The sequence below is a fragment of the Balaenoptera ricei genome, chromosome 19 (assembly GCF_028023285.1).
Source record: "Balaenoptera ricei isolate mBalRic1 chromosome 19, mBalRic1.hap2, whole genome shotgun sequence".
In the NCBI taxonomy this organism is placed as follows: Eukaryota; Metazoa; Chordata; class Mammalia; order Artiodactyla; family Balaenopteridae; genus Balaenoptera; species Balaenoptera ricei.
The window spans coordinates 11232890-11257892 of NC_082657.1; the positions used below are offsets into that span (position 1 = coordinate 11232890).

The 25003-nt window shown below is 50.6% G+C and overlaps 1 protein-coding gene and 2 pseudogenes across 1 annotated transcript; 1 reads left to right on the plus strand and 2 right to left on the minus strand.

Moving 5' to 3' along the window:
• LOC132353967 (carcinoembryonic antigen-related cell adhesion molecule 1-like) overlaps nucleotides 1–25003 on the plus strand; it is a 902477-nt pseudogene that overhangs the window by 553999 nt on the left and 323475 nt on the right.
• On the minus strand, nucleotides 317–3353 carry LOC132353845 (interferon-inducible GTPase 5-like; annotated as a pseudogene).
• Nucleotides 5641–7041, minus strand: LOC132353846 (interferon-inducible GTPase 5-like). The gene is given in 4 exon segments (XM_059905345.1): nucleotides 5641–5994; nucleotides 5997–6332; nucleotides 6335–6834; nucleotides 6837–7041. Coding segments are annotated over 4 exon segments (1395 nt in total).

The following is a 25003-nucleotide window of genomic DNA, read 5'->3' on the forward strand; positions in this document are numbered from 1 at the left end:
TTTCTGGCCGCTCTCTCCAGCCTGACAGCTGGCTCTGCTCTGCCTTATCAGAACTTAGCACTCCTGTGTCCCGTTCCCTCCCCCTGCTTCCCAGGGGAGTGCTGGTTGGTGTGTGGGTTCACCAGAGTAGGGAAGGTGGGGGCAACGGCAGCGAGTGCGTGAGACCCAGGGCACAGAAGCAGGAGAGCACACGGGCGCAGTCCAGGAGAGTTGCCGCTGAGTTTCTTCCTTCCCGTCCCCCAGTGCCACCCAGCCTGGGCATAGGTGGATCCTGCCTGCTCCCAGCCCCTCACTGCCACCTCCAGCTGGCCCAGGCTCAGGGCTGGGATCCTTGACTGGATTTATCTGGGAGCTTGTGTTCGGGGTTGTCGAGGGAGGCCTCTACCAGCACGCTCTAGGTGTCCACGTCCAGGGAGGTGTGGAGTATCCGGTAAACAGTGGTGAAGGAGAGGCCGCAGGCGGTCAGGGAGCCCAGGATGGGCACGTTGAGGGGCTCCTGGCTGAATGCCGAGGCATCCCCGGAGGCCTGGCCCAGCAGTTCCACCACCAGCGCCTCGGTGATCTTGGTCTTCGGGCCCTGTAGCGCCTCCAGGATCTTGTGCAGGGGCCGGCCCGTCTGCTCCACCAGCCTGACGAGGGAGCCCTCGTCCAAGCCGAAGCTGCGGCGGTAGCCCTCCAGGGAGCTGGTGAGCGTGTGTGTACAGGTCGCAGGCCACTTCCGGCACACCCGGCACGGGACTCGGGTTGGCCCCGCAGGCCACCATGGCCACCAGCCAGATGTGCTGCCATAGCGAGGCCGCCTTCCGCTCCAGCATGGGCTTGGAGACGTTGGGCAGGGCCACCAGGAACGCGTGCCGCTTGTGGCTCTCTAGGCCCCTCACCATCGACTCCTCCAGCAGGCGGAAGGCATACTTGCCCGACTCAAACATGGACAGCAGGAAGACCTTGGGGTCCTTGAGGCCCTCCGCTGCAGGAGACAAAAGCGCTTTCGGTGGGTTTCCGCGCCGAGCAGACCCAGCTGTCCTGAGAGCTGCCCGGGTGCAAGCTGGGTCTACACAGCATGTGGCTTAAGACCGTCAGCCCTGGAGCTAGGCTGCCTGAGTTCAGATCCCAGCCTCGCTCCCTACGCCCTGTGTGGCATCAGGCTATTTACCAGACCTCTCTGGGCTTTCCTGTACTTATCTGTAAAACCAAGGGATGATTGTAACCTACCTCCTAGGGATGGCATGGTGGTGAACTGAGCTGGTGAAAGTGGTGCGTGGCCTCTGGTGAGCCCTCAAGAAACGTTAGCTGCCGGCCACGACGCGTCGCCAGCATCCGCGTGGCATGGGCGGATAGCATTTGCACTGCTCTAACTTGGCCAATACATAAGCCAGTACCTACCCTTTTATTTCCTTAATGCAAGTGACTGGTCTCCATCACAGGTGACTGAAGTGGCAGCCGTAAGCAGCATTTCACCGTGGGGGCCGTGTGACCCCGGGCGACCCCTCACCCCACTGTGGGCCTCGGTGGGAAGATGCAGGGGAAGGGGGAGGCAAGCCCTCAAGAATCCAGCCCCCCAAAAAATAAATAAAAACTAAAAATTAAAAAAATAAATAAGGAAATAGATAGGAATTTCCTGGCAGTCCTACAGTTAGGACTCTGTGCTTTCACTGCCGAGGGCCCGGGTTCAATTCCTGGTTGGGGAATTAAGATCCCGCAAGACGCTGGGCCAAAAAAAAAGAGAATCCAGCCCTCCAGAGCCCGCCCCTCACCCTCCAGCCTCTGCACACAGTCGTCCCTGATTGGGATGAGCACCCTCTCCTCCGAGAAGGGGCCGGGGCGGCAGCTGCACGAGGCGGCGATGTCCACACCCACTTTGGGGTGGATGCAGTAGAAGCGCTTGCCCCGCCACCCCGGATCTCAAGGGCCAGCTGGGCATGGTCGGCGGCGAAGCTCTCCAACGTAATGATGAGGAAGAAGTCGTACCGGCCCAGCAGCACCCACTGGAGGTATTTGTCAGCCCGGAAGGGGTGTGCGCCTATGCCCGGCAGGTCCCAGATGACGATGTTGGGGTACTTGGGGTGCGGGTACGGCGTGGGGTCCACGGTCATTTCCACCACGCCCGTGCAGGCCGAGGTGGGGTCCTCGCCCCCCAGCCCCCGGATGGTGTTGACAAGGTTGACTTGCCTGAGCCTGTTCCCCCGGTAACACCAATGTCCAGCCCGACGTTCTCCAGTGGATGAAGCGTAGATTGTAACTTGGCGGCTACTGCTGGCAGGTCCCCTGCCTCAAAGGCCTCCTTCAGAGCCCTGGTGTCTTTCGAGAGCTCCAGTATCTTGGACTGGCTGAGGCATGATTGGAAGACTTCGCTTGCCATGGGCTGCCTGACCCCCAGCTCTCCATCTTCAGGACTTGACGACCTTGGACAGGACCGGTAAGGGAGTATTTTCACTGAGTTGCCCTGTCTTCTCTACATCCCTCAGCTTGCCTGAAGTATTTGCGGCATCACCAGTAATAGCACTGAGAGTGTTACAAGATGCCAGGCCTGGTGCTAAGTGCTTTATTTAAGTTCACATTTATTCATCACCACCAGCTTCTCCTCCTGGAGTATCTCATCAAATCCTCAAAACAGCCAGAAAAGGAGATTCCCTCCCTTCCTATCCACATTTGGCATTGAGACGATAGATCACTTGCCCAAGGCCTCCAGCTAATTCCTGGGGATACTGGGAACGGGGCTGAGGTCTTTTGGTCCTGGAATTCAAAGTCTTACATTTGCGGGGGGGGCATTTACCATGCACCAGGCACTGGAATCATCCATAAAGGGCAGTGATTAAGAGCTGGAATCTTCATCATTGCTGGTAATCATAGATCAGGTTTATTTGATGTTTACTCTGGGCCAGCCACTGTTCTAACCATATACATGATTTCATCAAGTGCCCATTCTACAGAGCAAAAAACTGAGGCTCAGGGAGATAAAGGTCACTTGCTAAATGTCTTACAGCCTGCACCAGAACCAGGATATGGGCCAGCTCCCTCTGATCCTTTTGCCATACAACCCCCCCCAAATCTTTGCACAGCTAAGCCCCCACTACGTGCCAAGACCTCTTTGGGTGCTGCATTTCCAGCACTAGCAGAAGAGACGGGTCTAGTGCATTTGTGGAAACATCACTCATCCTCGCTGCCTGGCTCCTGATTACGTGCGTGTGCTCGGGAACCACAGGGCGCACCTAGGCAAGCCCCGTCCTGCCTCTAGGCCTCCGAGGCCTCACCGGCGTGACGGACAGGGCAGCCGCGTTTAAATCCTGGGATTGCGTGACTGTGTCTAATCCCAGCCGTGCCAGGGACTTGCGGGGTGACACGGGGCAAGCCATATCCCCTCTGGAGCCTTTGTTTTCCCCTCTGTGTGTGTGTGGGGGTGTCAGTTTCCTCACCTGTGGAGTGGATAGATGACTCCTTAGAGCCCTCCCAGCTCTGCTGTTTTAGGAAGACTCAGGGTCTTACTGCTGGCGAGGTTCAGGAAGAGGCCAGCTTGCGAAGGGCTTGGAACAGCGGGCTGAGCTTGATCTTTATCTGTGGGTAGCCATGGAACGGTTCTGAGCAGGGAAGGGAGGGGTCTGAGGTGGACATTAGAAAGAGCCCTCCTGGGAATACCCTGACGGTCCCGTGGTTAGGACTCCGCGCTTTCACTGCCGAGGGCCTGGGTTCGATCCCTGGTTGGGGAACTGAGATCCTGCAAGCCATGTGGTGTGGCCAATAAATAAATAAATAATAAAAATAATTTTAAAACGAGCCCTCCGTGGCCTTACGGTGCATGAGACTGGGGCCTGGGAGACAAGGTGAGGGGCTGGGGCAGGACCTAGGTGGGGAGGGGGAGGTCTCAGCTGGAACAGGGGCTGGGGATTGAGATGGGAGGTGGGAAAGGGAAAGATGGAGGCAGAAGGGACAGGACGAGGCCACCAGTTGGAAGCAGGAGACAAAAGTCACCCAGGCTGTCTCTCTTAACCTTAGGCCCAGTGTGGTGAGAGCACGCCTGACCTTTCCATCCCAGCCACTTGGGGTCGGTGAGTCCTGTGCTTAGGATGATGTCTGAGGGTCCACAGGTATAGGGATGTGGGCTGTGTTTTTGAGAATGGATTTGGAAGGGACCTTCTTTCTTGTGCATCTAGGGGGTCTGGGATATCCCTACCATGGTCCCTCGCACCTCCTTTGGTGCCGAAAGGTCCACATGAACCCCAAGTAGTCCTTGCAGAGCCAATGGGAGGCCTTCTGGGAAGAGGGGAATCTTTTGCAAAGCACAGAGCTCTTCAGCAAAGAAAATTGGCACCGCCTTTAAACCTCCAGGTAAAAGTGGACCCTCTTAGTCTGTTTCCCGGAGTCAGGGGTAATTTGAGGCCCCCAGATGAGGCTAGAACCATCACCAGGTCCTGGAACACCCTCAGCGAGTATTAGTGAGGCCACCTTCACAGCACCAGAGCTGCCTTCTGAATTCCTGGAAACTTGCCCTTCTCTGCACCTAAATCCCACCTTTCCCTGACCCTCATCCAAGCCCACAGATGCTCTTGGGGCAACCCCTGTCCTGTCCAAGCCCCCCAGTCTGGTGGTTCGTTTTTAAACATGCATGACCCTTGACTTGGCATGTGAGTTTTGGCTTGAGCAGATAAGGGTGTCAGATTCACTTCTGCATCCAGCCAAAGAGCCAAGCACAGAGCCAGAGGATGTGCCAACCAGTTGGGTTCCCAGGGTCTCCTGGGCCAGGCTAATACCGTCATTCAGTGTGTTACACACCCTCTGTCGTTCAAAGCCTCGCGCAGAAATCCCAACAGGTGCCCTCACTGTCAGACCCGTGGCCTTTCAGCACCATCCCCAACATCTGCGCCCAGCCACTCAGCCATGCACACACAGACCCGGAACCCCAGTCTCAGCCAACTATTCACGATCTTAGACCACAGCATCCAAATCACAGAGACTTACCAAGATTCCTCCCAATCACGGATACACCAGCAAGCTCACCGCCACACACATCCACACGCGGACCCACTCACCATCTTTCTGAAACAAGACTTGTTCTAGGTGACCGGTTGCGCCCCTGCCTCTTCTCTCTTTGCATGCTCACAGAATTGCCCACCTGCCCTCTCACCGCCTCCGCTCTCATTCTGTTTCCCCACGTTCCCCACGGTTCCCCGTGGCCACCTGGCCTCCCCTCTCCCTGCCACCCACCCCCACCATCACTCACAGGCAGCAGGGCTGGCCCAGGATGTCCTGTCTAACCTCTGTTTAACCCAGTTGCTAGGCACCATTGTGCCGATCCCAGGCACTCATTGGCCGCCCCTCTCGCACCAGAGCAGGCCTTTGGGACTCTGGGGTTCTCAGAAAGGGACATGAGATTGCAGGCCCCAGTGCCCACTCAGTCACCCACCCAAGTTGACAGTGGGCTCCTGTCTTGGATCCAGGCCGGGCTGTCCTGTCACCCCCAAATCCCTCATGGTCACTTGGGGACCAGGGAGAGAAAGACTATTAAAGAGCCCTAACCCCCCGTCCATACCTTGAACCTCTCCCTCCCAAGATCAATTCCTATCCCAGGTTTGGGACTTGGACTTGGGCCCACCTGCTACCCTCAGCCCTCCACACCCCGCCCCTCAGCAGCTGCAGCTCTCATTTTCACATCAGCCTCTTTTGTTTGTTTGGTTTTGATAAGGCTTGGTTTGTGGGTGAGGCAGGGGGGTGGGGGCTGCACTTCCATTTGTCTTCCGACAAATCTCGCTTCTTCCAGCTGTCGAGAATGTACTTGAGGAGGAGGCCGAGCTTCTGGCAGGTCGAGAGCGGGCCTTCCTCGCCGCTCCCCTCCCCGGATCCCCGCTTTTCCACGCCGTTGTCACCAGCCGCCTGCAGGCTGACCTCAGGCTGGGGCCCCGCCTCCTCCAAGGCCTTGATGCGGACCTGCTGGGCGAGCTCGGCCATCTCGTTGAGGCAGCCCCGGAGCGTGGTGTAGATGGTGCCGAAGCTGATGCCCCCCCGGCCACCAGCGTTCTGAACAGGGGAATGCCCTTCTCAGAGGCCCGGGCCACCCGCATGGCACCGTCGGACGACTGGGAGTAGAGCCGCAGGACAGTCTCGGGCGAGACCTCGTTGGCCAGCGGGGAGAGGATGACGGAGCGCAGGTCGCCTGCCTGTTTGCCCACCTGCTTGGCCAGCTTGGCGAGCGAGTCGTCGTCCAGGCCGAAGCCGCGGTGGTAGCCACGCAGCGAGCGTATGAGCAGCGCATCGTCGTAGGCGGCCGCCAGCCGGGGCCCGGCCAGAGCCTGGAGGACGCCCAACACCAGGGCCGTCTTGAGCACCTGCTCCTGGAGCATATGTCCTTCTTCGTCCGCAGGGCCTCCAGCGACATGTCGGGCAGCGACAGCAGGCCGGCGTGGCGACGGGGCGCGGGCAGATCGTGCTCCCAGGTGGACACGAGCAGCGGGAAGTCGTAGCGCGCGGGCGAGAGGTTGGACACGAGGAAGACGCGCGGGTCGTTCACGCCGGCCGCGCGCAGCCGCTCGGCGCCGTGCTCGCGCATCTCCTGCAGGACCGCCGCCTCGCTGAAGCCCGAGGGTCGCTGGGTGCGCGTGGCCGCCAGGTCCTCGCCCACCTCGGTGCGCACGAAGTAGAACTGTTTGCCCCGGCGCAGGATCTCGGAGACCAGGCCGGTCTCCACGGCGCCGCAGCGGCGGGGGGAGACCAGCAGGAAGAAATCATAGCGGCCGAAGTCCACCTGCTTCAGGTACTTGTCGACCGGGCAGCCTGGAGAGCCGGCCCCCGGCAGGTCCCACAGGGTCACGTCTGGGAACTGCGGGTGCGGGTAGGGCGAGGGCATTGTGACTTGCCGGCCCCTGACTCGCCTGTGATGCCCACCTCCAGCCGGGTGCTCTCGGAAGAGGCCAGCAGCTTCCGGAGGCAGGAGGCCGACTGGGGGATGTCGCCCGACTCGAAGGCGGTGCGCAGGGCCTCCAGCTCTTCCTTGGCCGTGAGGATGGTGTTCTCCTCCTCCCCGGGCACCGCTGGCAACTTCGCAGTAGCCATGGTGACCGGCGGTTCAGAGGGCGCGGGGGCTGGGGGAGAGTCTCGGACGGACGCGTGATCCTCAGCGTCTGCGGGGGAGCGGGGAGAAGGGAGCCGTTCACGCCTCCCGGGCCTTGGCGTGGGGCAGGGAGAGAGACACACCGAGGATATAAAGGGAGTCCCTCTGGAGCCCCGCAGCCCTCTCCTTCTCAAAAACCCGGGGTACGTTTTGGACACGAGGTAGGGGCCTTTGGAGTTTGGTAAGCTGAGGTTCCCATCCCATCTCTGCCAGTAACTTGCTGTGTGACCTGGGGCAAAACGAGGCACCTCTCTGAGCCTGTTTGCTTCTCCGCTTAATGGGTGTAATAACTGACCTGCCTACTGAGGCGCTGAAGAGTCTTTGGGATAACCTAGGAACTCGGACCGTTTTATGGGCAGCTTGAGACCCATGCAGTCACATGGGGCCCCACGCTTAAAAGGCCCAGCTCTTTGCTTAATACTCTGCTGACACTGACGAAAATTGTAACTACTTGAAGCAGGGGCCCTGCATTTTCATTTTGCACTGGGCCCCGAAACTTACTTAACCAGACCTGCAACGGAAGGGGCTTCAGCCCAGCTCCTGCCGACCAGGCAAAGAGAGCAGCTGCTTCTCCTGCTGCTTCTACTGTGATCGGAAGCAGCGTGAAGTGATGGCCAAGGGGACCCAGACCCTGGAGCCACACTGCCTGGGATCCAGTCCGGGCCCTACCACATACTGGCTGAGAGATTTGGGGCAAGTTCCTTAGCTCTGCCTCACGTTCCTCATCTTACGCCTGAGGATCATAACGACCATAATAGCAAACCACCTCCTAGGGCTGTTGAAAATGAAATGAGTTCATACATATAAAGCCCTTAAAATAGTGCCCGGGGAATTCCCTAGTGGTCCAGTGGTTAGGACTACGAGCGTCCACTGCAGGGGGCCAGGGTTCGATCCCTGGTCGGGGAACTAAGATTCCGAAAGCCCTGAGGTGTGGCCAAAACTAATAATAAAACAAAACAGTGCCCGACCCAGAGCAGGTGGTCTGCGTTATCAGCATCGTCGTCACTGTCTGATCATTATTAATATTCTGAGCTGTGTGACGTCCCTGCCCTCTCTGAGCCTCACCTGCAGCATCTGCACCCTGGAAGATAACCTTGCCCACCTCACAGGGCTGCTGTGACCATCGTGAGCCCCATCATCCGTCTTTCTCTAGGCCATCTTTGAAGACATTCTTGGGTGCAGCCGGGCGTGGGGGGTGGCGCCCCGCCACACTGGGCGTCTCGTTAAACACCCAGCCCTGTTTGGCAGGCCTTGCTAGGCCAAGTCCCCTCCCACCTCCCAGAGCCCGTCGTGATGGCCTCTCCTGTGATCCCATCCTCCTCACCTTGGAGCTTCCCTGGCCTCCCTCTTCCCAGTCACACGCTCTTCTTGTCCATTGCCTCTAAAATACACTTCCTCACTGGCTAAGACTCTTCAGAGAACCCTGGGAGAGACGCTCAGGTCAGGGGTCACCGTCCCCATCGGATGGAGACGGACTGAGGCTCAGACTAGACAAGGGCTGTCCCCGCTCAGAGGCACAGCCGGCACTCAAACCCAGGTCCCTCTGAAGAGCTGCTCTCCCTTCGACCACACGTCTTTGCCTCCCCCTTCTCTCCTCGGCTGCCCCTGTCCCCAGCCGCACCCAACCTCCTACAGAAGACCGTCCTTACTCCACTGTTCCTGCCAGGTGTGATCCCCCAGCCCAGGTGGGGGCATTTCCCCCAGGCTATACCCAGTCCGTCCTGTGTCCTGTCCCCTTGACCCATCCCAGGGCATGGCCTGGGTACAGGAGAGGGGGATTCTGGGACAGGTCCCAATGCAAGGAGCGGACAGGCCAGTGGCCACTGGGGTGGGCTTAGGGTTGAGGGAGCTGGGACTGGGATTGGACGGGGCCCAGCTGGAGAGCCCTGCCCCTGGGGGACTCACCTGCCCTGCAGGTTCTCTCTCCTCTCTCACCCTCCCCGCTGGTGGGGCCTCCCCCCCTGTTAGCACAAGGTCAGGGCCCGTCGCTAGGACCCATGATAATGGCAAACCGCAGCTTATTGGTCAGCCAGCCCTGGTACAATAATGTGAGGGTGATGTCAGCAGGTGGGGTCCCATGGTGGGCCTGGGACCCCACCCCCACCCCCCAGCTGCTCATGGGGCCACCACTCCACCACACAAACACAGAGACCAAGAGATGAAAAAATATTCTCGGAAGTTCCCAGACAGCAAACACACAGACTAAGTTTCCTCCCCAGAATTCACAGCCACGCAACCCTGGCCCGGAAGGGAAAGGCAAGACACAGACCCTCAAGTACAGAGTCATTACAGGAAAGCCAAACTGCAGCCAAACGCAGCCAAACGCAAGCAACACACATTCAGGCACACACAGACTTGCAGACCAGAAGAGATACACACGCAGACAATATATACAGATGGCATCTCCTGAAACCCACCACATCCATTCATTCTGCTCCACCTCCTAATCCGTGTGACCAGCCATGATCCGGGACCCCAGAAGTACATCAGGTTAGGCTTGGCCCTTGGAGGCTCCAGGTTGGAGGAAAGGGGGATGGTAGCAGCCCAGGGTGACTGGGAGCCAAAACAGCTGCCGGGCACCTGCACGAATGCATCTAATGCAGGCTGGCACGCTGCCAGGGGCGCTTCTCCCAGCTCCTGAGAGCGCCAGCCAGAGAGAGGCTGAACCCATGCCTGTCTGCCAAGTCTCCTCTTCTCTCTTCATTCATCAAACGTTCAGCACCTCTCCAGGCCCCGTCCTGGGCTAGGTGCTAGGAACGCAGCGGTGACCAAGACAGCCCCAGGCTCTGTCCCCACAGGACTCATAGTTCAGTGGCGGAGTCAGATCCATCCCCAGACAGTGATGGCCCAGGCGGGGCCAGACTGGGATGGGGGACCCCAGAGGACTGTGGGAGTACCAAGGGGCCACCTGACCCAGCTCAGGATTCAAGGAGGGCTTCCTGGAGGAAGAGGCATCTGAGCTGAGATCTGAAGGATGAGTAGGAGTGAGCCAGATCGCCTGCTAGGGAGTTGCATCCAGGCTAAGGAACCAACCTATGCAAAGACCCTAAGCTGAGAGGGAGCTCTCATTTGCCCAGTAATTCACTCAGTTATTTGGCCATTCCACAAACATTTGTTTAGACCTGACCAGTCCCTGTGCTGGTCCAGAGATGTGACTCACACTCATCCCTGCTCCTACACACCTCCCGGGCTGGTGGGTGCGCTGACTTGCTCATGCGCTAAGGCTGAGTGTTCACTTACTGGCATTTATGATGCACCAGGTGTATGTGAAACCCGTCAGATGGAGTAACTCATTTAACCTGGTCTAGAATTCTGTTCTCCCACCTGAAAAAAAAAGAATATATATATATATATATATATATATATATATATATATATATATATATATATATATATATATATACTGAGCCACTTTGCTGTACAGCAGAAATTAATGCAACATTGTAAATCAACTATACTTCAATTAAAATTTTTTTAAAAACAAACAAAAATGAACAAAACAACTTTATTGCTAAAAACTGCTAACCATCAAAAAAAAAAAAAAGAAAGAAAAGGCAGCTCCATGATCACACCCAGGCAGTGCCAGCTACATCACAATGGCTACCTGGCTGTAAAGCGCCATCAACTGTGACTCTTCCTGATTTCAGAATTGCTAAAATGCAGGGGGGATGAAAGGGGTGCATCTTAGAATCGCTGAAGGTGTTTCCTGAGTGTTCATGCTGCGTCTGCCAGTCTGGGAACACAGCAATGACGCAGACGGTATTCCCCGCAGGGAGGAAGTTTGCGCAATATATGTTTACTATGGGCCAAGGCCCATTGGTTGATGTTCGGGACCCAGCAGTGGCCAAGACAGCCCCAGTCCTGTCCCCACCGGACTCAGAGTCCCGTGGGGGACACAGACCCGCCCCCTGACCGTGACAACCCACAGTGGGTGAGGTGGGGATGGAGTGGCCCAGAGGGTTGCGAGAGCCAGGTGATGCCTGACCCAGCAGTGTGTTGAGATGCCAAGTCAGCGAAGGGTTTTTGGAGAAAGTTACTCACTCAGCACACGTTTTCTGAACACCTGCTGTGTGCCAGGCCCCGTGCTGGTCACGGCTGGAGATACAGCCAGGACTTAGATGGTCCCTGGTCCTTCCTTCCTGAAGCTCCCGGTCCTCTGCCTCCTCTTCCTCCTCCCATTTCTCCTTCCCACTTATCATCCTCCATTCCTCTTTGTCCTTTCTCCATGTGTCTCTGAAAAATCCTAAAACACCGCCTTAGAAATATCTCACATTATGACCTTCACCTTCCTGCTATTTGCCATCATCCTGGGGAAACCTGAAGCTTGTCCCCAGGGGTTCATTCATTCATTCACTCAAATACGTATTGGCCGCCTTCTGGATCTGGACACAGTTCTGGGCACTGACACACTGGTGAACAAGACACAGATGGCCTTTGCCCTCATGGACCTTATATTTTTGGAAAGATATAGGTAATAAACAAAAATAAGGTAATGTCCGATAGTGATAAGAAAAAAGAAGAACAAGATAGCAAGGGTACGGGATGGGGTGGAGGGTTGGTAGATAACCTGTAACTATGGCTGCCAACAATTTCTCCCATCTCCTTAGACACATGCCACTCTTCCCATCAAGAGGGGGAGTCTCTGTCCTTTCCAGGATCTGAGCTGGCCTTATGACTTGCTTTGATCAACAGAATGTAGCAGAAATGACATTCTGGGATTTCTAGGCCCAGGCTTTAAGAGGGAAGCTTCTGCTTTCTGCTTCTCAGAGCCCTGAGCTACCATATAGAGGTCCTGCTACCCTGCTGTAGAGACCCCATGGAGAAACAGAGACCACATGGAGATGAGCCTGAAGCCATCTAGGACATTCCAGCCCCAGCTGAGCTCCAGCTGAATGCACAGGAGTGACCCACAGGAGTGACCCTAGCCAATACCATGTGGAAGTAAAAGAACCATCCAGCTGAGTCCAGCCAACCCTCAGACTTGCGAGAAATATTAAATCATTGTTTTACGCCACTAAATAGCCAAATGATTTGGGAGAGGGAGTGTGCTATTTTTGATAGAGTGGTCTGGGAAGTCCCATCTAAAAAGGTAACATTCTTCTATCTTAATAAAGTAAGGAAACAAGCCACGTGGACACATTAGGCGGAAGAGCATTCCAGGCAGAGGGCATGGACGTGCAAAGGTCCTGAGGCAGAAGTGAGCCTGGTGTGTCTGGGGAGAATCATTGTGGCTGGTGTGGCTGGAGCAGAGTGACAAGGGAGGGAGTTCTACGAGATGAGGTCTGAGAGGTGATCAGGGTCCAAATCTCATGCTAGGCGGTGAGGATTTATATACCTTTTACCTGTGGGGGAATCCAAGGCTTTTGGGGGGATGTCAAGAGGGGGCCAGAAATGAGGTGGGGGATCCTTCTGCACTCAGTGACACAGTTTGGTCAGAACTAGTCAGGACTAGGGTCAATAAGCTGGCACTGGGTGCAAAATTTAAGGGGGTGCCAAAAAACTCAGTTATCAAGATAAATGATATTTTACTGCAATACTTTTTTTAAAAATTTATTAATTTTTCATAAATTTATTTATTTATTTGTGGCTGCGTTGGGTCTTCATTGCTGTGTACAGGCTTTCTCTCATTGCAGCAAGCAGGGGCTACTCTTCGTTGCGGTGCACGGGCTTCTCGTTGCGGTGGTTTCTCTTGTTGTGGAGCATGGGCTCTAAGCGCATGGGCTTCAGTAGTTGTGGCACGTGGGCTCAGTAGTTGTGGCTTGCGAGCTCTAGAGTGCAGTCTCAGTAGTTGCGGTGCACGGGCTTAGTTGCTCCGCAGCATGTGGGATCTTCCCAGACCAGGGCTCGAACCCATGTCCCCTGCATTGGCAGGCAGATTCTTAACCACTGTGCCACCAGGGAATCCCTCTTCACAGCTTCTTGACTCCAATTTTGAGTTAGGTTTCCTTAACACATTTTCACGTTTCCTCCTTTTGATCAAGATCTTTCTCTGAAACACAGCTGATCAAAAGTTCGGTCATCTGTTCCTTATTAGAATAATTTTTGTCCTTCGGTACCAGGAAGGACCTTTCCTGGGTGTCATGTCCAACATCAGAGGGAAAGTGCATATTGATCAGAAACCATTTGAGGCCACATATGAGTAACGAGGAAGGTAGAAGGGGTGACTCTCAGGCATTCTCACTCTAAAAGATCATACCTAAGCTTATAAGCATTAAAATTCACTGCAAAGCATTGAGCCAACATTGTTCTATTTGGTGCATTGTTTCTGCAGAGGTTTGACAGGCAACAGATATAAAGTTTAAAAATAATTATGCAAAGCAGAATTTAAAGTAGTATGACAAATCCAGTTTGTATAATCATCCTGAACCATGAACCCAGACCTGAGGTTAGTCAACTGAACAAGTTAAAGGACCATGGACAGTCAGGTGAAATTTGTTGTAACCAATGCACTTGTTCCCTGATCTTCTGTAATTGAGTTTCTACTTCTCCAGAGATATTTATCCATGTGAAAAAGGTACTTGCTATTGCATAGATGCCTCTTTCTTCAGCAGGTAGGTAATCAAGGGCTATGTAATTGTCCAAAACGATTTTAGTTAACAAGTCAAGTAATGGTTGTTGGGCTGCTGTTGCTTTGGCTGTGGAATTGGCCAGTTTTCCTAATGTTAGGGAGACATTTCTGATCATACATTTATTGACACTAAGTCCAACTCAAGGGAGAAAGGCTCTCCCTATGGAGGCAACCCCAGAGGCATGTATGTCTCCAAGTTGTTCACGCCTGAATCTGTGGCTCAGGACTGGAAAGGTGACAGCCACGGAGGCCAGTAAAATTTTAATGGTCTCTAGACCAAACAGGGAGTTTTATTCTTGTTATTCTTTCCTTATGTCCATTTCTTTACACAGAGCCTGGACAAAAAGTTCCCCATGTTTGGGTTTAACAAGAGAAAGGGAAATGGACCAGTGGGTCTCTAGAATCACGGACAGATCAGAGTTTTTGATGACAGATCCATCAGTCTGAAAAGTTATCCCCCTTAACCATGGCCTGAGAGAAATGGATGATGGCATTATCTTTCCAGACCAATGCCAGAGTAAAGGAAAGAAAGGGAAGAAGGATGGAAGTGTTTTATATTTAGCTAAAGTAAGAAGTCTTTATCCGGCATCTTGGGAGGAAGCAGTCTACCTCAATGTCAGCTACATCTCTTCCTAGGCAATTTGATTTGGAGGTCTCTGGCACTTGTACAAGACTGAATGCCAGGCAGAGCGTTTTTCAGCTGTGAGATGTATATCCAAGTATCAAGTCCCTGAAGTTTGGCTGCCATCCAGGTCATGAGGAAGATATGGTTAGTCTCTTCCAAGGAGACCCAAGGGCAGCCTTTGTTCTTACTGACTGAAACATTAGTTTGGAGATTCATAGCCAGATATTTGAGGGTACTAGAAGAATTCAGGATCCAGTCCGGTTTACAGGTATATAACAAAATCTCAGAGACTATTAACAGGATTGAAATATAGACAAATTTCTCTCTCTACAATTGCCCCCATTTTAATCAAAGATACACAGTAAAACTAAATTTATTTGCATTAAATTTGGCCTGATTATAAATGCAGCAAGAACAGTGATTGACCACATAATCTCTTTTTAAGACTGCTTTGTTGGAACTTTTTATAAGGAATCTCAGATTAAGTGCTAAAAACCCCTCGAGTCCAGGAAGTCAAGCCAAAGTTAAGGCAGTTCCTTAAAGCTATTTGGTCATATTTGAGTCTATGCATATCTCTCTTGAATATAATATTCCAGTCACCACCTTGGTAATACAGCCAGTGTTTCTAATTGTCCTGTTACAAGGAGAACAGATTTTTATTGAACTTATGTAAATAAGTAACTATATTGCCACAAAAATAATATGCAAGAATTTCCAAATTTTGGAAGGATCAGGTAGGAAGAGAAAGTAAATATTTCATTTTTGTTTACAAAGGTGTACTTTGCCAAATTGCTATAAGTCATAGATAACTTAAGACAAAAGGTTTCGGACTTCCCTGGTGGTTCAGTGGCTAAGACTCTGTGCTCCCAATGCAGGGGGCCCGGGTTCGATCCCTGGTTAGGGAATAAGGTCCCACATACTGCAAATAAGAGTTTGCATGGCAACTAAAATATTCCATGTGCCGCAACTAAGACCCGGCGCACTCCCCTGGTGGCGCAGTTGTTAAGAATCAGCCTGCTAATGCAGGGGTTATGGGTTCGATCTCTGGTCCAGGAGGATCCCACATGCCACGGAGCAACTAAGCCCGTGCACCACAACTACTGAGCCTGTGCTCTAGAGCCCGCGAGCCACAACTACTGAGCCTGTGTGCCACAACTATTGAAGCCCACGTGCTTAGAGCCCATGCTCTGCAACAAGAGAAGCCACCACAATGAGAAGCCTGCGCACCACAACGAAGAGTAGCCCCTGCTGTCCACAACTAGAGAAAAGCCCATGCGCAGCAATGAAGACCCAACACAGCCAAAAAAAATACAATTAAAAAAAAAAAAAAGACCCAGCGCAGACAAATAAATAAATTAAAATATTTTTAAAAAGACAAAAAGTTTCCTTAAATATGAAAAAACAGGGACTTCCCTGGTGATCCAGTGATTAAGACTGTGCTCCCAGTGCAAGGGCCCGGGTTTTATCCCTGGTCAGGGAACTAGATCCCACATGCCACAACTAAGACCTGACGCAGCCAAATAAATTAATTAATTAACAAAAGCACGCAAAATCTTTCCTTTCTAGGCATATTACTCAAAAAGTAAGGAAAAACCTTTTACAAGCTCCTCTCAGAAGCAGACCAATAGTAGAAGCAAACTTTGTCATTTTAGCAGATGAAAGAAAGTTAAGTTCCAGTTTTACACATAAGTACACTATTGATATTAAAGCTTATTTTTTTTAAAAAAACCTTTATAGCAAAATTTTTCAATCTTATCCAGCTTGATCACACCATAAAATTCCTTTCCCAAGATTCCTTTTCCACGAATCTTCTACAAATATCTATGTTCATTTTAGTTTCTTTCCCTTTCCAAAATAACCAGGTTTACTTTAGGACAAAATCACTTTCATCTTCCTCAACAAAAATGCATCTCCATACCTCACACCCTTTCTAATACAATAACAACAAAAATAAACCCCATATAAAAAAACCCCATATCCTAGTTTTCTTGCATACTGAGTTATTTCTCTTATTATTTCCAGTAGCTTTAATTGCATATATTAATTAGAATTCTTAACCCTTAGAAACCTTAATTTTTAGTGAAAATAAAAGAGTAAACAATTATGAACTGTTTCTTCTAATTAGCATTCTGTGGCTTGGCAAATTTACAAATACTTTTTATAATTTCTAGAAACGAACTTTCTCATAGAAAATTTTCTCAGTGTGGCATAAAACATGTTTACTAATAAACCCAAATGTCTAAAGGAAGCTCAAAATGGATAAACCTATGTTCAATATTTAATGTTTCACGGACTTCCCTGGTGGTGCAGTGGTAAGGAATCGCCTTACAATGCAGGGGACGCGGGTTCAATCCCTGGTCAGGGAACTAGGATCCCACATGCTGCGGGGCAACTAAGCCCGTGCGCCACAACTACTGAGCTCAACGCACCTCAACCAGAGAGCCTGTGTGCCGCAAACTACAGAGCCCACGCGTTCTGGAGCCTGCGTGCCACAACTAGAGAGAAGCCTGCACCCACAACAAAAGATCCCGCATGCCTCAACAAAGATCCTGCGTGCCGCAACTAAGACCTGACGGAGCCAAAAATAAATTAAATAAATAATAAATAAATCTTTTAAAAAATATTTAAGGTTTCAGTGTTTTATCTATTTGGAGACGATTTGAATATTCAATGAATTCAACTTAACTCATTATTTAACTGAACTTCCAAAACTAACGTTCCAGGTTACAAAAGATTTGGGGAAACTATTTTTTAAATTCACCTAAAGACTTTTTATCCTACTTACATCTGTTTAATTTACTTATTTTTAACAACAATGTTTAGATTACTTATGAAAATTTCATCATACCAAGTTATTTTTCTTGCTGACAAATTTTATAATATGAACTTATTTGACTAATAAGCCCAGGTAGAATAAAAGTTGTATGTTTGCATTACATTCTATGTTTATAACTCTAAGACATGTCCATTTTAATCAAATTATTTTAACCGAACAATATTTTCCCATATCACATGAACCTGAAAAGCATTTTGGTGAAGTTCTACTATATTTCTTGAAATTTTATGAATACTTAATTTACACAAGCACTTTATTTTCTTTAAGCCAATTAAATCGAACTCTTTTACACATTAATTTTATTGATTTATTTATTTTTATTTTTGGCTGCATTGGGTCTTTGTTGCTGCATGCGGGCTTTCTCTAGTTGCGGGGAGAGGGGGGCTACTCTTCGTTGCGGTGCGCAGGCTTCTCATTGTGGTGGCTTCTCTTGTTGTGGAGCACGGGCTCTAGGAGCGCAGGCTTCAGTAGTTGTGGCACACGGGCTCAGTAGTTGTAGCTCATGGGCTCTAGAGCGCAGGCTCAAGAGCTGTGGCACACAGGCTTAGTTGCTCTGCAGCGTGTGGGATCTTCCCGGACCAGGGGTCGAACCTGTGTCCCCTGCATTGGCAGGTGGATTCTTAACCACTGTGCCACCATGGAAGTCCCTACACATTAATTTTTGTGATACCATCCAAAGGTAGAAAATCCCACACATCTACAACACATTTATTGACACACATAAGCACAGAGACAGATGCAAACAGAGACCTTATAGTTTCATTTGAAAATTTCTGCCATGAATCAGGTACAATAATACAAAGCACACTAGTTATAAAAGGACAGTTGGAACAAGTTAAGTTTATCTTCTCAAATGGTTAAAGCTCTCCTCCACTACCCAGGTATATTTTAGCTTAAAGGAAAGGGTCTAAAAGAAAATTCGTATCAGGATCTGAATATTAGCTTCCAGATTGGCCAAATTTCTGGTCATAATGTTACTAAATCCTTTCAAATATCTTGTCAGGTTTCAGCTGGGACAAACAGTAAATATTTCTGGCAGTATTAAATAACTCCATGGACCCAAGAAGTGTCCTCAAAGAAGGTGCAAAGGTTATGACCATCCCGAGATCCAGAGTCACTCCTAAAGATAGCCAAAAGGAGGAACCAACAGCTGCTTGTCCCAGGCAGGTAGAAAGCCAAGCCAAGGTCTTCGGATGCAAAACAAGACAAGAAAGAAGGCAATAGCTGTCTCTGGGAGAGAAAGGATCGATAACGAATGGGTCTGGACCTGGAAAGAAGAGACAACGTGAAATTTTATTTTCCTATCTCAAATGGCCACTACAGATGGAGATTTGGGAGAGCTGATTTGGGTAAGAATTTTCACCTTTTGTTGGCTTCTGCCAGATTTTTTTAAGGATTGCATCTACAGGTTCTAAGTGGGGTTTAAAGTGCATAGTGTAGCTCCAATATTTACCAGAATTTGGCAAGGTTTTCTTATTAATTTTTAATTTTAGTTTCTCTTTAGCAGTTTAAGGGAATAATGTAGCAGTTTACCAGGAAATCTCTTGGAGTCTCGTCAACTTTAGGAGAACCTATAGGTCAAGAGAGGAAGTGATAGCCGGAGGTTCAGAGAAAAGGGGAAGTTCAGGGAGAGGATTAGAATGGGGAAGTGGAGGGTACAAAGGAGATGGGGCAGGTACAGTAGCCAAAGAGGAAGTTAGTGCAGTGGGGTAAAGGGGGTGAAGAGGCCTCTGATGCCTTTTTATTTTCTTTCAATTGTTTATTTGCCTCAGTCAATTTAGAATAGTATTTTGTAAAGAGATAGGCATCCCATTCCATGTGTTTTATTTTAGAGCCACAGTCTTCAAATTTAGTTTTGAGAAAAACAAGTTTGGGGAGATCAAAAAATGCCCCATAATGGTCATTGAAGTTCTAAATTATCTTTGGTTAGGTTAATCAATATAGTTAAAAATGCGCATGACGAGGGACCATAGTTTTTAAATATAAAGCTGGCCAGGATCCCAGAAGGAGGACCCTCCTGAGATAATTTAGAGGATTGGGATCCCATACTTCAAAATCAGAGGTTCAGAAAACAAATAAATACTCACCAAAAAGACGATGCCTTCGAGAAAAAAGATCCCGAATAAAGTTAGAGAGCTCAATCAAAAGGAGGGAGCGCGAATCCAAGAGAAGACTTACCAAACCAAAAGGAAGAAGATGGTTCACAGAGGCAGAGAGCACAAGGGGCTCAAATGGGTACCACACATGGTTCTGGGGGTCGTTAGCTCCTCAGGAGTTTGTTTCCTTCGGATCCCACTTATGACACTGATACCGAGCAGGTCCCTGTGGGGTCCCTGGGCACAAAGCCTTTCTGTGTCCCCCATTTCTTTGATTACAGGAAATAGCCTTCATTCAGCCTCCATGACCTCCCCTGAGTTCCAACGGGCAGATTCAAGCAGCTGTTCATTAGGGAAAGGAGGGGATGCGAGACAAGGGAGAAACAGTGGAGAGAAACAATAGTGCAGCCTTGGGGCAAGGGCCTGGTTCCCCATCAACAGATACACACAACATCTTAGAGCTGTTTTGCAGATACTGAAACCCCCTCCAGGTGGGAGAAGTTAACAACTAATGATGGTATCCTGCCCACAAGCACGTAGACACCAGACCAGTTGGAACCTGAAGGTTGATGATGCCGACTCCTACTTACTTACCTCACCACCGACCCATCAGAAGAATGTCCACGAGCTGATCACGCTCTCTTTGAACAATTACTATAAAACTTTTCACTATCCTCTCCAAGTGGGGACCCATAGTTTTTCGAGGCAGGAGCCTGCTGTGTCCCCCCTTTGCCTGGCGAAGTAATAAAGCTATTCTTTTCTACTTCACCCAAAACTCCGTCTCGGAGATTCGACTTGGCGCCGATGTACAGAGAAGCTGAGCTTTCGGCATCAACGCCATGAAATGTCAACCTTAATCAGAACAAAGAGCAATTTTATTTAAGCAAAAATTGAGGTCATTCAGGAATAGCAGAGGAAGTGCAATTCAGAACAAGCAAACCGTGTAGAACCATATGCAAAGCCAGAAAACGAAGGAGGAAAGTATTCTTTTATAGAGGAAAGGAGGAAGTTGGGGAGGGGTTGTTTTGAGCAAAAGTTCATTGAAGGAAGATGAGAGTTTGAAGCGGTGATGGCTTCTCATTGACTGCAGACAAGGACAGCTTTGCTGTTGTCAGGCACCTGCAGCTTGCTGTTGCCAACCAAGAGAGGAAATCTTCTTTCTTCCTGCTGGACTATGCAAGCTGCAGCACGTGACGTGCATGAGAGCCCTCCCTTTGTGGCTTCCCAGCTCCAGTTTTGAGTTAGGTTTTCCCTAACACATTTTCACAAAGGTATTTTCTCCACTTTTGTCTATGTTGACATTTCCTTAATGTTTAAGGTAGAAAAAACGTTATCTTCTGGAGTCAGACAGATGTGGGTTCAAATCCCATTGCTGACACTCATTAGCAGTCATTTATCCTGCCTGAGTCTCAGTTTTGTCTTCTTCACAATGCAGATAAATAATAGTACAGTTATCATTGATGATTAGCAACCACAGGAGATGACTACTTCCATCTGTTGAAAGCTTAGACTGTGCCAGTCCTTATGCTTTACATACCTTATAATAATGGGAGGTCAAACTCTAAATATCTCCCAATTACAAATGGGAACGCAGAGCCTAGAGAGGTTATGAGACTTGTCCAAAGCCACACAACAGATAATCTGTGAATCTGCACTACAAACCCAGGTCGGGATCCCAGGTCTCCCAGGTCCAGAGATCTTAACCACTACCCTACCCAAGGCAACAATGTGAGATATTTGGTTCTACCCCCAACTCTGCCTTTAATTACCTTGTGACCTTTGTACTAGTCAGGATAGGCCAGGTGAAGCTACAGTAACAAACAGCCCCACAACGCTTTGGTGGCTTACAACAAGAGTTTATTTCTCACTCACATCACATGTCCATGGTGGTCAGTCTGCTGGACTCTGCCTTGTGGTCATCCAGGTAGAGAGAGCAGGGATACAGCAAACCACTCTTAAGGCTCTTAAAACTTCTGTCCAGAATTGACTCCTGTTGCTTCTGCCCACATTTCAGAGGCCCTGCAAGGATATCCCCATTCTTGCAAACTGGGCCTGATGACACTTCAACCCACATGAATCAGTAATCATAGATGAGGCCCGCTACTTGATGACTGACCTTGAGATGGAGACTCAAGGACTCATCTCTCATTTGCAAAATGAGGGTCTATAATGCCTACCTCATAGGGCATTAAATAAGATTAATTATGTTTAACACCCACACAGTGCTAATCAGAAATATTACCTCCTTCCCTCTTTGCTTTAAGTAATGTTAGGGACTAAATGTTTGTGTCCCCTCAGAATTAATATATTGAAGCTCTAACCCCTCCAATATGATGATATTTGGAAGCAAGTCCTCTGGGAGATAATTAGGTTTAGTAAGGCCATGAGGGTGGGACTCCCATGATGGGATTAGTGTCCTTATAAGAAGAGGAAGAGAGACCAGAGCTTGCTCTCTCTGCCATGTGAGGACACAATGAGAAAACAGCTGCCTTTAAGCCAGGAAGAGGGTCCTCACCAGAACCCAATCATGTTGACACTCTGATCTCAGACTCCCAACTTCCAGAACTGTGAGAAAATAAATTTCTGTTGGTTAAGCCAGCCAGTCTATGGTTTTTTGTTTTTGGGGTTTTTTTCTTTTTTCTTTTTTTTTGGCTGCGCTTTGTGGCTTATGGGATCTTAGTTCCCTGACCAGGGACTGAACGCAGGCCCTCAGCAGTGAGAGTGCAGAGTCCTAAACACTGGATCACCAAGGAATTCTCCAGTCTATGGTATTTTGCTATGGCCACCTGAGCCAACTAAGACAAGTAGCCTTCTAACAACTGCCATCTAATGAATGCTTATTAACTACTAAGCACTCTATATTCATTCGCCTTTTCAGGAACAGTTATTACTCCCATTTTACAGATGAAGAAACTGAGCAGGAAGGGACCTGTTTAATGTCATTGTTATTTACCTATGGTCCCTCAGTTCCATATCTACCCTTCTCTGCCCTGTAATGCTGGGGCTGGGGGATTTTGAAAACTACATTTCCCAGGATCCCTTGCCACCTGACTCCTGCAAAGAGGAAGCACTCCAGGTCAGAGGGTAAAAAGAGCCTCCTCCGCCCCTGCTTGTAGCATTATCTATGGAACTGTGCCTGTGTGTGGTGCCTCCTCTGTGGCCCCAGCCCTTGCCACACAGCCCCCCACCCATGGTTCCAGCACAAGTTGCCCTGCAGTACAGCAGCAAGGGGCTCTTAGGTGTGCTAACACCACCTCCTCCCTTTGGTTTGCCTGGCGTTAGGGGTGGGACCTGCTACCTGCAGTTGCTAATCAGTGGAATACTCCCTATGGCAGGTTGTATTTTTCCAAAAGTATTTCTGACCCTACATGCTCTTTTAGAGCCTTGTCACTCTTCACTCCCCATCAAGAGTGGAGTCCAGCTCCCCTTTCCTTGAGCCTGGATGAAGAGAATATGGCAGAACTGATCCTGCCTGTCTTCAGAGGCTAGGTCATAACAGGCGGTATGCCTTCTCCCTCTCTCTCACTCTCTCTCTCTCTCTCTCTCTCTCTCTCTCTCTCTCTCTCTCTCTCTCTCCCCGCTCACCCCAGGGACTGACTCTTGATTAGGCAAAGTCATTCAGAATAATCTATCACCGTGCCAGGGGGGTTGGCCAATAGGACATAAGAGATGTCTGCTAGGTGATGGGATTTCTGACAAGACAAAGATGGGAAGCTGCCTCTTCCAGCTTTGGATATGGTTGTAAGAGGGCTTGATGCTGGAGCTCTGGCCGTCATCGTGCAAACACCAACATGCTGAGGACAGCAGGACAGCAAAGTACGTTCTCAATGACTCCTTGGAACGGCTGAATTAATGACCCATGGGTATCTCCATCTCCATTCTTTCTGTTATGCTGTATAATATTAGGTATTCCTTACTGCTCCTACCCCAAAGCCTTTGTGTTTGCCATTCCCTCCACCTGGAATGCCCCCCACTCACTCCTCAGACATCTGCACTGCCCTCTCCCTCAGCCCCTTCAGGTCTTTACTCAGATGTCACTCTTAACCCACCCTGCATAAAAGTGCACCCCTTTGGAAGTATCCCCACTTCTCTTCCCTGCACTGTTTTCTCCAGAGTACTCATTACTATCTGGAATGTCATATGAGAGGTTTATGATCTCCCCCATGAAAACATAACCTTCCTGAAAGCAGGGGATTTTGTTTACTCTGTATCCCTGGTGTCTAGAATTATGCTTGATGCATAGTATTGTGATCAATACATGTTTGTTAAATGAATGCTGAGTGAATTGTTTCAGTTCTCCTCCTTGGACTTTCTATTACTTTCAGCTGCAAGCAAATGTTCCTGGCATTCTGCCTCCTGTGAGTTCCTCGATGTTACCTCTCTGCTCAGTCCTTTGGGTCCAGTGCTTGCTCTAAAATGACGCTCACTCCAGACGGAGCATTTGATCTTATGCCCACTCTGGCTCCCAGACATTGTCCTCTGCAGGTCCCCTCAGGTCCCAGAATCCCCAGAGGAGAGAGTAGATCACATCCCGGCCCCACTTGAGGCTGCAATGTCAGAAAAAGGAAACTCAAACGTCTCAGCTTTGTGCAAGGCGATTCATTCAGATTTGGTTGCAGCTGGGAGACTGAGCCCAGACAGAAGAGGGCCCATGGCGGGGGTGAAATGGGCTGCTCTAAAACACTGCAGGGGTGGGGGGGAGGCGGTATTTGGTCCTCAAGCCCCAGGTTGACGGCCCAGGACTTTGCTAGATCCTGAAGAGGGAGAGAGTAAGAGGAGTTGTTGCCCAATGTTCCCGAGAAGAGATACAGCCCTAGTCTGAGGGAGTAGCCTGGTGATGGGGACCCCCTAGTTTGAGGAAGGATGCTTGGTCTTTGGGGCCCCCAATCTGAAGGAGAATGTGTAACCATGGTGGCTTCTCTTATCTGAGGAAGAAAAACAGCCTAGTCTGAGGGAGGAGGTACAGCCTTTGGGGTCCTGGCGTGAAGAAAGAGGACTAGCCTTGGGGAAGCGCTTAGCCTGAGGGGGGAGGCTCAACCCTGGTTTTCGACTTTCTCACCAGAAGCTTCCAGGCCCCTAGAAATGCCCTAGCAGAGGGGAGCCAGGGCGCCATCTAGCGGGACAAGCAGGCGGGCTCCGGGGAGGGGGTCGGGGGTCCGGGTGGGATGGCTCAGGAGCGGGCCGCGGTGCCCAGGGCGACCATCAGCACAGGCAGGGCGAGGCGGAGGCCAGGCGCTGCGCCCGAGTGGCACTCGGAGTCCAGGACGGCGCGTTGGGTAGTGCTGCAGACCGGCCAGCGGGCCAGCCGGTGGCCGGGGAGCCTCGGGAGCCCCTCGATCTGGCACAGGTCGCGGGTGCCGCAGCCGCGCACGCTGAGGTTCCTTCCGGCCGCCTGCGGAGACGCGGGTGAGGACGGGGACGTGAGGATGCGCGCTGGCCGGTGTCCCCCTGCACGCGCGCGCCTGGCACCCGCACGCCACCACTGGCACCAGCCCTGCGTCGCTGTCCCCAGATTCCGGGGGTTCCTCCAATCGAGCAGATTGCCCTGAAACTCCCTGCAGCCCCGCGGGGTCGCCTTCCTAAAAGACTTCGACACATGGAAAAGGGAACATGGGAGCCAGCCAACCTCGGAGGGAATGGCCGGCCCTCAAATCCATGTCCTTGGGGAAAACTCACCAGGAATGTTCTGATCCTTGATCTGGGGCTGGTCACGGCTGTCCCTTTCGTCATTCTTTATACCGTACACGTATGTTACAGGTGTTCTTTTACTTGTGTTCAA